The sequence below is a fragment of the Triturus cristatus genome, chromosome 8, assembly GCF_964204655.1.
Source record: "Triturus cristatus chromosome 8, aTriCri1.1, whole genome shotgun sequence".
Lineage (NCBI taxonomy): Eukaryota > Metazoa > Chordata > Amphibia > Caudata > Salamandridae > Triturus > Triturus cristatus.
Genome location: NC_140591.1, coordinates 1,261,597,660 through 1,261,611,292, shown reverse-complemented (window position 1 = coordinate 1,261,611,292; position 13,633 = coordinate 1,261,597,660). Strand labels below are relative to the sequence as shown.

Below are 13,633 nucleotides of genomic sequence, written 5' to 3'. Positions count from 1 at the left end.
TGCTGCAGGTCCACTATTTGCATTTCATTTACAGGCACTGGGTATATGATATACCACTTTACAATGGACTTACAAGTAAATCAAATATGCCAAACAGCTGTAAACCATTATACCATGTTAAGAGGAGAGAGCACATGCACTTTAGTTCTGGTCAGCAGTGGTAAAGTGCCCAGAGTCTTAAAGCCAACAAAAAGAAACTCAGAAAAAGAGGAGGAAGAAGTCAAAAAGGTTGGGGTAACCCTTCAGAGAGAGAGAGACATTTTCCAACAGTTTTCATCCATGCCTGGCTGCCTGCTGTGTGAAACAGGAGGCTCATTTTTTATTTCTTTAGTATTAAAAGAGTTTTCAGTAAGAAGTGCTTCCAGATCATGTAAAAAATGATGCATTTGACTTGTTATGAAGCAACGTTGCATGGGTAGTGAATAGCATTCCTACTCATTACATTTACTTAGGGCTTTATTTAGAGGTTGTAGGATGGGGTTCTCTGCCATAAACATGGTGGATGTCCTGTCCAGCATAATACAAGTGCATATAGCCTATGGCACTTGTCATACGGCAGACAGGATATGCCTCTCGTTTTAATGGAGTATCCTGTATGCCAAACTCTAACTAAGTCCCTTAGTGTCAGACACTGAATGGAACACATCAACATCCCACATTTCATAGTCTTTCTTTTCTGTCAATAAGTATGTCACATACTTGGTTCCAGTGACACAGTGTGCACGTAACCCACATCTGGACATACCTGTCCACTTAGAGCGATACAAAAGAGTGATGGATGTAATGTTTGGATCCGGTGACATAATGTGGGATTCGGCCCGAGTGATTGTTGGCGGGTGAGATTAATTCGAGCATTCCATCCATTACCTTGTTGTTCTTGCAGATGACTATCGTGATATGACAAAGTGCTTGTCTATCAGAGCAGAAATCAGAGGGCGCCTATAGAAACTCTCAAATATTCAAGTAAGTTATTTAAAAAAATGTTTAATGGTTAATCAAAGGTTAATTTGCTGTGAACCGATGTGTTGTGTGGTTGCTAATCACTGGGGCATAAGTGGCAAAATTGTATATATATCATACATAGCTATATACACATTAAGGCATTTCATAGTAAACATTTAGGTTGCAGGATGTCATTTGACTATTTTCTCTCTCTGGCAGATATTCCCAGGTTCAGAAGGCTGGCCGTTTCCAAAGTACCTAGGCGCTTGCGGACGTCTAATTGTAAGCGCAAGTACCAGTCCACTAAAAGACTTCTACAACACCACTGCTGAAGTTGCAGCAGATCTGGGGTACCAGCTCCTTCGCATTATCAAGTCCATGAGGAGCAATGACATGAACTATCTCTTTTACTTCACCCACATTGAGAAAGACACCTTTGGTGTATTCAGCGATGGCCGTCTGTTCATTAAGGACTCTAGCACACTGGGAATCATCGACAAGCAGGATGGTACGTGACAACTTTAATCTTCTACAATGTGGGAAATGGATTTCTAAAGTCTTTCTTAGTCTTTGATTCCCTTTACATAGCTGTTATTATGGTAAAATAACATGTATTATAAATGCAGGTCTTTTTAGAAACTATGCATTCTGCAGCACACATAGCTAGAGGAATATGCCTCTGTGAATTGTTTTTGTGCAGGAATATACCCCTTCCTGCTCAAAAACAATCCTGCATGCAAAGCAGGCACCCTTGCACCATGGTGCAAGGGTGCCTGCATTGGCGCTAGGCTTCCAAAAGGGTGCCAGTGCAAGGGAAAAGGACAGGAAAGCTCCATATGCCTTAAATACGGCACATTTGTGCCCTTTCCCGTGATGGAGGGCAGCGCAGCAAGGTGGCTTGCTGTGCTGCACTGCTCCACAATCTTCAAAAATATCCCCCTACATGAGGTAGCAATAGAACAACGACAGTACTTGTAGGTCTGGTGTACCTGGAACAACTATAAGCCAACAAAAAGTTTCCCTTTGGGTTAAATCTCATTCTAACTCTCATTTGTATCCTAATTTCAATCATCCACAAGGAAATCCAATTGATATCACCAAGATAAAACCTTAAAGTAGTATATATATATATAAAACAATATTTATTTTTACAGAAGAACTTCACATTTAATATGAAAATTCAGTATGTTCAAACATAATACATTTGATTTTATTGAACTCTAGAATATACAATTTTCCATGTAAACACCGACCCCGATGGTCTTCAACAGACAAATTGGAACAACCCCAAATTATTAAAAAACAAATAAAAATGTGAAGTTTTTTAGTAAACCGGAGGCCCCTTGTCCCCCATTGGATAACACTGGGCCTCAGCACTCTGCACCTGGCCGCCCTAGTGCCGGTGAGAGTGCTTTGAGAGTGCATTCTCGACCCTGGGGGAACCCTGGTTCTAACCCCAATCAATCAATCAATCAATCAAAAATGTGTAGAGCGCGCTACTCACCCGTGAGTGTCTCAAGGCGCTGAGGTGGGGGGGAGCTGCTACTGTTCAAACAACCAGGTCTTGAGAAGTCTCCTGAAGGTCAGTAGGTCCTGGGTCTGTCGTAGGTGGATGGGGAGGGTGTTCCATGTCTTGGCAGTGAGGTGAGAGAAGGATCTGCTGCCGGTGGTCGTTCGGTGGATGGTTGGAACGGTGGCGAGGGCGAGGTCAGCGGAGCGAAGCTGGCAGTTGGTAGTGTAGAAGGTGAGTCGTTTGTTGAGGTAGGCTGGTCCGGCGCTTTGGAGTGCTTTGTGGGCGTGGATGAGGAGCTTGAAGGTGACCCTCTTGTTGAGGGGGAGCCAGTGCAGGTTCCTCAGGTGGGCAGTGATGTGGTTGTGGCGGGGGATGTCAAGGGTGAGGCGTGCGGAGGCGTTCTGTATGCGTTGGAGTCTCTTCTGGAGTTTAGCCATGGTTCCCGCGTTGCCGTAGTCCAGCCTGCTGGTGACGAGGGCCTGGGTGACCGTCCTTCTGGTTCCGGTGGGGATCCAACTGTAGATCTTGTGAAGCATACGGAGGGTGTTGAAGCAGGAGGAGGATACGGCGTTGACTTGCTGGGTCATTCACAGAGATGAGTCCAGGATGAACCCCAGGTTGCGTGCATGGTTGGTGGGTGTCGGCGCAGCTCCCAGTGAGGCCGGCCACCAGGAGTCGTCGGAGGGGGTGGAGCCGAGGATGAGGACCTCCGTCTTGTCGGAGTTCAGTTTCAGGTGACTGTTCTTCATCCATTCAGCGACGGCCTTCATTCCATCATGGAAGTTGATTTTGGCGGTGGCGGGGTCTTTGGTGAGGGAGAGGATCAGCTGGGTGTCATCGGCATATGAGATGATGTTGAAGTTGTGTGATCGGACGATGTTGGCGAGCGGTGTCATGTAGACATTGAAGAGGGTTGGGCTGAGGGATGATCCTTGGGGTACACTGCAGGTGATCTTGGTGGCTTTGGATCAGAATGGCGGGAGGCGGACTCTCTGGATTCTGTCGGTGAGGAAGGAGGTGATCCAGTCCAGGGCTTTGTCGCGGATCCCTGCGTCGTAGAGGCGTGTGCATAGGGTGTGGTGGCAGACGGTGTCGAAGGCGGCCGAGAGGTCTAGAAGGATAGGGCCGCGGTTTCGCCGTTGTCCAGCAGGGTCCTGATGTCGTCGGTGCGGCTATGAGGGCGGTTTCGGTGCTGTGGTTGCTGCGGAATCCGGATTGGGACGAGTCCAAGGTGTTGTTCTCTTTGAGGAAGCGGGTCAGTTGTCTGTTGACGATCTCGATGACTTTTGCTGGGAACGGGAGCAGGGAGATGGGCCGGAAGTTCTTGAGGTCCTTTGGGTCCTTTGGGTCTGATCCCTACATGTTTCCACCTTTCCGGGAAGGTGGCGGTCTCGAATGAGCTGTTGAAGATCTTTCTGAGTTGGGTTGGGGTACGATGATGGAGCTTGCTTTGTTGAAGATGTGGTGGGGGCAGGGGTCTGACGGTGATCCGGAGTGGATGGTGTTCATGGTTTTGATGGTGTCTTCGTTGTTGACGTGGTTCCAGGAGATCAGGAGGCCGGTGTGGCTGGGGGCCGGTGAGTCTAGGGTGTCGGCGGCTGTCAGGGGGGTCTGGATGTTGAAGCTGCCGTGGATGTCTACGATCTTGCGGTGGAAGAAGGTGGCTAGAGAGTCGCAGAGATCTTGTGGTGGCGGGATGTCGTTGGAGCTGGAGCAGGTGTTGGCGAGTTCCTTCACGATGTTGAAGAGCTCTTTGCTGTTGTATGCATTGTTGTCGATGCGTTCCTTGAAGGAGGTCCTTTTGGCAGTTCGAATGAGTTGATGGTGTCTGCGGCTGGAATTCTTGAGGGCTGCATGGTTGTCCGGTGTTTGCTCGTGGCGCCATTTCTTCTCTAGTCTTCGGCAGGTCTGCTTGGAGGCCTGGAGGTCGGCAGTGAACCAGATGGTCCTTCTGTCAGTGCGTCTGTTCGAGGGTTTCTTGATCGGGGCGAGAGTGTTGGCGCAGTCGTCGATCCATTACCTGAGGTCGCGGGCGGCTGTGTCGGTGTGGTCAGTTGGTGGGTCTCGGGTGAGGGTGGTGATTAGCTGGTCTTCGGTGCCCTTGTTCCAGCTGCGGTGGGGGACTCTTTGCTGTTAGTTGTGTGCGGTGATTTTCTCGAAGGAGAAGTGGATGCAGCGGTGGTCGGTCCAATGGAGATCGGTGGTGTGGCTGAAGGTGACGTGGCAGCTGGCGGAGAAAATGGGGTCGAGCGTGTGTCCGGCGGAATGGGTGGGTGTCGTGATAAGCTGTTTGAGACCGAGGTTGGCGAGGTTGTCCAGTAGTGTGGTGGAGATGCTGTCATCGGCGTTCTTGAGGTGGAAGTTTAGGTCTCCAAGGAGGATGTAGCCTGTGGAGGACAAGGCATGTGGGCTGACGACGTCTTTGATGGAGTCACTGAACTGTGTCCTGGGTCCAGGGGTTCTGTACACGTGGGTTCCTCTGAGGGTGTTGTTGGGATCGATGTGGATCTTGACGTGCAGGTGTTTCACGGTGCTGAGGGTGTCTACGGTGTTGGTCGAGCTTCTGAGGGTGTTTCTGTGGACGATGGCGATTTCTCCTCTTGGTCTGTTGGTGCGGTCCCTGCAGGTGATCTTGTAGCCAACCCGGGATGGCTATGGCAACGTCGGGTGCCGATGAGGTGTTCATCCAGGTCTCTGTCAGGAAGGTGACGTCCGGGGAGGATGAGTCGAGCAGGTCCCAGAGTTCGATGGCGTGCCTGCGGACGGAGCAGGTGTTGAGCAGAATGCATCTAAGATGGCTGTGGCCTGCCTCGGTGGGGGGAGGGCAGGACGTGCTGGTGCCCGCTGGCTGGTGTAGCTGCAGTTTCGGCAGGTGAAGGGTCCGTGGGTGCACTTTGGGGTGGCCTGGAAGCAGGTGGTAGATCGGCCGGCGTTGAGTGCATGGCGGATGTTGGCGTCGTAACGGCATCTGGTTTCGTGGAGCTCGTGGGGGCCAGGGGATCTGGCGCTGGGCGCGGTCCAGGCGTGGACGCGCTTCCCTTAGGCACACCTTCGGTGCGCCAGCAGCGCGGCTGCGCAGTGGCTGCCAAAAGAAGGGGAGGTAGGAGGGAGGAGCAGCTGGGAGGTTTGAGCGATTGGACAAGCGAGGGGGGCGGGGCCGCAGGGGATGCAGCGGCGGGAGAGGAGAAGGCAGAAACACTAGAAGGGCTATAGGGGAAAACATACCGAAAAGGGGTAGAAGAAGACAGACTACAGCAGTGATACAACAGATACAGATGAAGTAACAGAATACAGCAGACAGAATGCAATACAATACAACACAGATACCAAAACACAAAAAAGGAACAGAGCGGGCAGACAGAAACTTATGGCACCCCACTGGGCCACCAGGGATGAGGAGCAGGCGGGAGCCTGCGGGTGGAAGAGGGCCTCGAACTCGCAGCAGCAGCAAGATCCGGGTGCAAGGACACGGGCGCAGCAGGTGGAGCTGTGCGGCGTGGGGAGGAACCTGCCTGGAACAGGTTCAAGGGTCGCTCTCCTCACCGCACAGCGGCCGCCATAAGAAGGGCAGCTGGGAGGGAGGAGCAGCTGGGAGGCAGGAGCGATTTGGTGAGCGAGGGGGGCGGGCCGTAGGGGATGCAGCGGCGGGAGAGGAGAAGGCAGAAACACTAGAAGGGCTAAAGGGGAAAAACAGACGGAAAACTAAATTACAAAAAGGTGTAGTAGAAGACAGACTACAGCAGTGATACAACAGATACAGATGCAGTAACAGAATACAGCAGGCAGAATACAATACAGATACCAAAATACAAAAAAGGAACAGAACGGGCAGACAGAAACTTACGACTCTCCACTGGCCCACCAGGGATGAGGCGCAGACGGGAGCCTGCGGGTGGAGGAGGGCCTCGAACTCGCAGCAGCAGCGAGATCCAGGTGCAGGTACACGGGCGCAGCAGGTGAAGCTGTGCGGCGTGGGAAGCGACATGCCTGGAACCCCAGAAACCCAACTCCCACAACCAAGTACTTACCTGTAAACCGATAACTTCATTTCCTCCCGTAGGATTGCATTGACTGCTTTTCTTTGAAAATTGTTCGAAGTGTGGAGTTGGTTTGTATGGAACTCTAAGAAACTGCAAATATACAAAAACTGATTTACTTACATTTTCTCTAGGAAGTGTCCCTGTGTGGTATCTAGGCATATCACACTGAGTAGGAAAAGTTACTTAAAAAGTACTCTGCAAAGTAATCAAAAGTAATCTAACATTAATTTCAACTGTATTCAAAGTATTTACAAACCTGTAAGAAAGTCATTTTCATTCAGCTTGCCTGCATTGTTCAACCTGCCTTGAAAAGTACCATTTACACTTACCTGTGCCAAGCTTTTTTGGTTCTAGAAAATAAATACAACTAAATAATATTTTTATACAAACAAATTAGTCTGGGTTCAGTCTTTGAGTGTGTGGCACCATTTCTTGTCTAAGTGTGTACAATAAATGCTAGCACTACCCTCTGATAAAGCCTTACTGCTCACCCACACTACCAAAAATGAAGAGTAAGGTATTATCTACTTTTACCTCTGCCTACCTTTGGGGTCCCACTGGACTCTGTGCACACTATACCTTACTTTGGTATAGTATATACAGAGCCAGCTTCGTATAGTGTGTCAGTGACTGTGTGGGTGACTGTATGGCTGAGTGAGTGGCTGTATGGGTGAGTGAGTGGCTGTATGAGTCAGTGGGTGTGTGAGTGACTATGGATGAGTGAATGGGTGTGTGATTACTTGTATGAATATGTCACTGGTTGTGTGGGTGTATAAGAGGCTGCATGAGGGTGTGGTTGGGTATGTACGTGGTTTTCTGGCATCAGTGAAGGCATCTGTGATGTCATTTGAGATGTCATGAGTGATGTAACAGACCATGTCATGAGTGATGAAGTACTTGAGGTCATAATCAGTGCATTGCAGAGCCGTAAGTTATAGTGAGCTCAGATAACTATAACTGCTGAATTTCATTAGTTTTGTATAAGTAAAACCTGAGCATAACTACAACGTCCCTGTGACCTTTGTTTTTTCAGTGAATTTCTACGTTAAAAAAAAATTATATTTCCTAACTTTAACGTCCCTGTAACCTTTGTTTTTTTCAGTGAATTTCTATGTTTATTTTAAATTCTGTGTGCTAAGTATAACGTCACTGTATTTGTGAATGCACAGCAGAGGTTTGTATTGATAAGAAAGACACAGAATTGAATCCTGGTAGGAGCAGTGGAGAATAGTAGATTGTATATCACTAGTACTAATAGGCCTCAACCTGTCACAGAAAGCACTGTGACTATATAATTCATTCTTGTTTTGGACTAGAGAGTGTCATAGAAAGAGTGCCATTGAGAGGGACTTGGTTTTTTCTAATGAGGACATTACTTGGATTGGCCAGAGAGGGTTAAAGTGTCATCAATTGCTGCCTTTGGTTGAAAGCATTGCAGATTGCCAACATCCTGACCTCATGATTGTGCAATGTGGTGGCAACGACCTAGGCACACTTACTGTGGACTGGAAATCCTAATGAAGGATACCTTTGCTCAATTAATGGTACTTTTCCCTCAGACTGCCTTGGTATTCTCCGACATATGCCAAAGGCACAAACAGAAGTGGTAAAACGAGTTCTGTCCACGGATAGACAAAGCCAGGACACATGTCAATTAAACTGTTTCTGCATTCCGCAGAGACCATTACATGAGCTCTATCTACACCAACATCTTGTGTTTTGACATGGAGGGTATATATAGAAGTGACGGGGTTCACTTCACAGAGAAAGGCAACAGGGTATTCCTCAACAACTTGAAACACTGCATCCTGTTTTATGTATGTTAATCATCTACACACAATAAACACAAAGACTCTTCTCAGAGTCACCCTATTTCCAGAGCACTGGTTCATTTTCTTTTTGAATACCTTTTTAAAAAGTTTTTTTTCAAATTTGCGAATACGTAGCCAATATGCAAAACAAAATTAGACAATCAATAGACACCAGCACATTTAAAATTCATAACTACATAAGTGGCTCTGTGCATCTGACTGGATGCGTAAGCATGTGAATGGGTCTGTGAGTGGGTGTAAGAGTGTCTGAGTGGGTCTGTGAATGGGTGTACAAGTGTCTGAGTGGATCTGTCAGTGGGTAATGAGTCTCTGAGTGGGTCTGTGAGTGGGTGCATGAGTCTCTGAGTGGGTCTGTGAGTGGGTGTGTGAATGTTTAAGTTGGTCTGTGAATTGGTGCATGAGTCTCTGAGTGGGTCTGTGAGTGTGTGTGTGTGTCTGAGTGGGTCTGTTAGTGGGTGCCTGAGTATCTGAGTGGGTCTGTGAGTGGATGTATGACTCTGAGTTGGTCTGTGAGTGGGTGCGTGAGTCTCTGAGTTGGTCTGTGAGTGCGTGAGTGTCTGAGTGGGTATGTGAGTGTCTGAGTAGTTCTGTGAGTGGGTGCATGAGTGTCTGAGTGAGGGTGTGAGTGAGTGCATGAGTCTCTGAGTGGTTCTGTGAGTGGGTGCATGAGTCACTGAGTGGGTCTGTGAATAGGTGTGTCAGTGTCTGTGTGGGTCTGTGAGTGGGTGCATGAGTGTCTGAGTGGGCCTGTGAGTGGGTGCATGAGCCTCTGATTGGGTCTGTGAGTGGGTGCATGAGTCTCTGAATGGGTCTGTCAGTGGGTGTGTGAGTCTATGAGTGGGTCTGTGAGTGAGTTCATGAGTGACAGAGTGTCTCTGTGAGTGGGTGCGGTAGTGTCTGAGTGGGTCTGTGAGTGGGTGCATGAATCTCTGAGTGGGTCTGTGAATTAGTGTGTCAGATATTGGACTACATCCACTTCAGAGAACAGCACCAAAGTCACTCACAGTAGAGAGTTGTGTTGGTTAAGCTTAGGGGTGAGGGCACTTTGTTCTTTGGTCAGTAGAACCGTGGCTAGTCTGGAGGCTCTGGACAAGGTTTGTAGAAAGTGCTTCAAAACCCTATCAGCTCTCTTCCACCAGTACCTGAAAGTAAATCACTTCAAAACCTGAAGCAAAACTGTTCTTTCCTTTTAAGTGTAGAATTGTCAAGTTCTACTATTTGAAATCTATCTTTGCAGAACTGTGATTTCAGACACTTTATGTTGTCTAAGAAAATCTGCGCATAGACCAATTGAAGTTTGAAAGGGTTTATTACCAAAAGAAAAAATAATTATCTGTGATCTAAAGATACGGCCACCACAGGGTCCCCAAGCAAATGATATTGAAGCAAATATAGTAAGCAAAGGCAAGGAATAAATATTTAGCATCTTTCAGACAGCCTTCCTGAGGACCGCGTTGCTTTGAAAATAAATAGAGTTAGCAGGTGCCTGGGTCTGAGAACATGAGAAAGGAAGAATATGATCTTCAGATGTAACAAGAATGTTAAAATTTTCGGCTGAGCAACCTAATGAACACTTTCTTGTCTCTAGCGCCAAGATGTGAAAGAGAGGCTCTAAACATCAGAGACAGTTACTTCCTGTAGGTAATTTTAAGAACTCGAAAACATGGCTGCAGCAGTCAGTTACCTCAAAGCAGTAATTTGCACTTCATGAGATCCCTTTGTAAAGGGCTTTAGTTTCAGCTCCACTGCACCAAAAAGTGTCTCAGAAGTTTTCGCAAACACCTTCAGTTGGATAACTTTGACCCTGGCCCTTGTATTAACAGAAATTCTATTGCTTAGCACGTAGGAGGTGTAACAGCATTTGAGGTCCTATGTTTGGCTACGAAGATGGTAGAGACTTCTGTTTTTGACTGATTATACTAATCTTCTGTGTATTATTATATGTTTATGTGTATTGAAGTTTTTTCCTTTTCAAAAGCAAAGAACTGACTTGAGTGGTAACTTTTTTTGATTGGTATTAATGTTGATTGGTATTAATGTGCTAGCTGTGTGCTGAGGGCCTGAGTCAAAGAACTAACTTAAGACAAAACCCTCAACTTATTTATTATTAACATTTGTAAAGCGCGACAGCTACCTCCAACGGAGGTGTCCCGGCGCTAGCATCCATCCAGTGAGGGGGGGGAGAGGCCAGGAGAGAGGCCTAAAGTGTTAGACGGTACAAGGGAGGCCAAACAACCACGTTTTAAGCTCCTTCCTAAAAGGTAGTTCCGCCTTTATCTGACGCAGGGAGTTAGGCATCATATTCCACAGCGTGGCCGTTCATATCGAGAAGGCGCGCCCTCCCAACCTTGCTTTTTTAAAGCGTGGAATGGCTAGGAGGTTCATGTTGCTAGATCTAAGAGTTCTAGCGTTCTGGTATTTTTGGAGCCTACGTCTCAGATAGAGGGGGCCAACCTCTCTAAGCGCTTTGTGGGCTAGGACCAGAACCTTGAACATCACTTACTTCTTCACCGGCAGCCAATGTAGGCTTTGCAGGTGGGGGGGTAATGTGATATCGTAAGGGTACATTTCTAATAAGTCTGGCAGCAGCATTTTGGATCCTTTGAAGTCTCCTCATAAGACAGTCAGGGAGACCAATGAAGAGGCTGTTAGCATAATCCAGCTGAGAGGTGATGAGCGCATAGACCACCGTCTTCCTGCATTCCATAGGAAGGAAGTGGAGACATCTACGCAGTGCCTTCAGTTTCCAGAAGCACTGCGAGGATATGTGCGAAATTTGGGCCTTGCCTGTTAGTTGGGTATCAAATCTGAAACCCAGATTCCTGGCTGAGTTGACCGGAATTGGTGGAGGATTTAATTCTACTGGCCACGAAAGCTCAGATTGAGGGGGGAGAGGCTGGTTAAAAAATAATATCTCGGTCTTATCAGTGTTAAGTTTCAGGCAGTTATCCGTCATCCAAGATGAAATGTTCAGAAGACACTGCCTGAAATTGGTGAAGGAATTCTCACTCTGCTCTTTAAAGGAAAAGATAAGTTGAGTGTCGTCAGCGTACGAAACAGCACGAACACCCCAGCCTTCCACGATAGATGTCAGAGGGGTCAAATACACATTAAACAAAGATGGACTCAGGGCGGATCCCTGTGGGACCCCTTGTAGCAGTGTCCTAGAGCTGGAAACATGGGGGTGAAGGAAGACTTGTTGAGATCTGTCTTCCAGAAACGACTGGAACCAACGTAACACGGTCCCTGTAACTTCTAGTGAGTGAAGCCTGTTAAGCAGGATCTTATGGGAAACCGTGTCAAAAGCCGCCGAAAGATCGAGCAGCACAAGCATGGCGCAGTTTCCTGTATCCATCGTCTCGCGGATTGACTCAGCCACCTCTAGAAGAGCTGTCTCGGTGCTGTAACCTGCCCTAAAACCCGACTGTGAATCATGCAGGTGATTATTAGATTCTAAAAAATCCGACAGCTGCCTCTGGACCTCTTTTTCCAGAATTTTAGCTGGGGCAGGGAGCAAAGAGATCGGTCTGAAATTTTTCAGCTCTGTTGGATCAGCGTCCTCTTTTTTAAGGATAGGACGGACAAAGGCTTTCTTCCATTCAGTAGGGAAGATTCCCGTATCCAGGGAGGTGTTCCAGACATTATTCAGCGCGTTATTGACTACAGGGGCTAGGTATTTGAGAACTCTGGCCGGGCAGGGATCGGAGGGGCATCCAGACTTAACTTTCATTAAATCCCTCAGGGAGGCGTCCTTCTCAAACCGACGGAAGTCTGACCATTTGCCTGAAAGGCCATCCAGAGGCACAGCCTGCTTGTCAATAGTAGGGAAGGTAGAGTAAATGGCCCTAATCTTGTCGTGGAAGAATGAAGCTAATTCTTCACACAACGGGAGAGACGTCGGGATGGTACTTTTTAGAGACTGTGGTTTCAAGAAACTCTCCACTATCTTAAAGATCTCCCTTGGAGAGTTTTCTGCCTCCACAATTTGTTTAGCCATAAAGTCTCTCATCGTTTTACGTTTGAGGGTGTGAAATTTCCTCAGTGCCACCTTGTAAATCTCTTTAGCTGAGGCTTCATAGTTTTTTCTCCAAATACGCTCCAGCTTTTTACAATGGCTTTTTTCCATTCGGAGTTCAGTATTAAACCATGGCGCTGATGGCCTACTCCTAGGCACTTTGCAAGGTCTAATCGGGGCTATCTTGTCCAGGGCTGATGTCAGCCATGCATTAAAAAGGGAGGCATCTCGAGTGGGGTTTCCGGAAGGGGTAGGAATAGTATTAGCTAGTTCATTGCTCATTGAGTCCGGAGTTACTTTCCTCCAGTTTCTTCTGTTTTCTATAGTTGGTCCACAGTGCTTAGCAGGGCGCTTCAGTCCCAGCTTGAACGTGACCAACATGTGGTCCGACCAGGTTACTGGTAAAGGCTTTTCCACTATGATGGCCCTGTCATTAGTGAAAATAAGGTCTAAAGTGTGTCCAGCAGCATGAGTAGGAGATAGTACTCTTTGCACCAAATTTAGACTTTTTAGCGCATCGCCTACTAGGGAGGCAGAGGGGCAGTTAGCCAGGTCCATATGTACGTTAAAATCTCCTAGCACAGTGTAGTTGGAATAACGTAACGATAGGTTGGCAATGCAATCAAATAGTAGCGGCCAGTAAGAAGCCGCAGTGCTAGGGGGTCTGTAGATCAGAAGTCCTGCCATCGAAAGATTTTTAGTGAATTTAATTTGGAAGGATAAGGCCTCTATAAGACCCAGCTCTTCTATTTTCTTATATGAAATTTCCCATTCCTCTTTCAGAATTATTGACAGACCTCCCCCCAAGTCTGTTGTCAGCTCTATTGGCTGTAACCATTCTATAGCCCATGGGAATGGCCAGACAGATGTCCGGGTTTGACCCTTCTCGCAGCCAAGTTTCAGTCAAAAATAGCAGATCCAAACTAGATGTTTTTAGAAGCAGCCAGATTTCTGCGGCATTCTTGGGCAGGGATCTGCAGTTTATCAGAGCTGCTTTAATAGGTTGTTCATCGTAGACAATACCCAACTTACTACCATTTACTCATTTTGGTATTCACAGAAGGCACTTACTTATTGATGAGTGCACTTACTCATTTTGGTATTCACAGAAGGCACTTACTCATCAATGAGTAAGTGCCTTCTGTGAACACCAAAATGAGTAAGTGCCTTCTGTGAATACCAAAATGAGTAAGAGCCTTCTGTGAATACCAAAATGGTAGTAAGTTTAGGATTTTGTCTTAAGTTAGTTCTGTGAATCGGGCCCTGAGTGTCTAAACCTACAAATCTTCCA

General features: G+C 47.3%; 1 protein-coding gene and 1 long non-coding RNA gene across 2 annotated transcripts in view; one reads left to right on the top strand and one right to left on the bottom strand.

Moving 5' to 3' along the window:
- LOC146805688 (uncharacterized) overlaps positions 1-13,633 on the bottom strand; it is a 254,035-nt gene that overhangs the window by 131,854 nt on the left and 108,548 nt on the right. The window lies entirely within an intron of this gene.
- Positions 1-13,633, top strand: part of DIPK2B (divergent protein kinase domain 2B) — a 267,311-nt gene that overhangs the window by 208,140 nt on the left and 45,538 nt on the right. Inside the window, exon 4 of the mRNA XM_085622964.1 lies at positions 1,162-1,450. Within this exon, the coding sequence (XP_085479090.1) occupies positions 1,162-1,450 (289 nt within the window). The remainder of the gene's footprint in view (positions 1-1,161; positions 1,451-13,633) is intronic.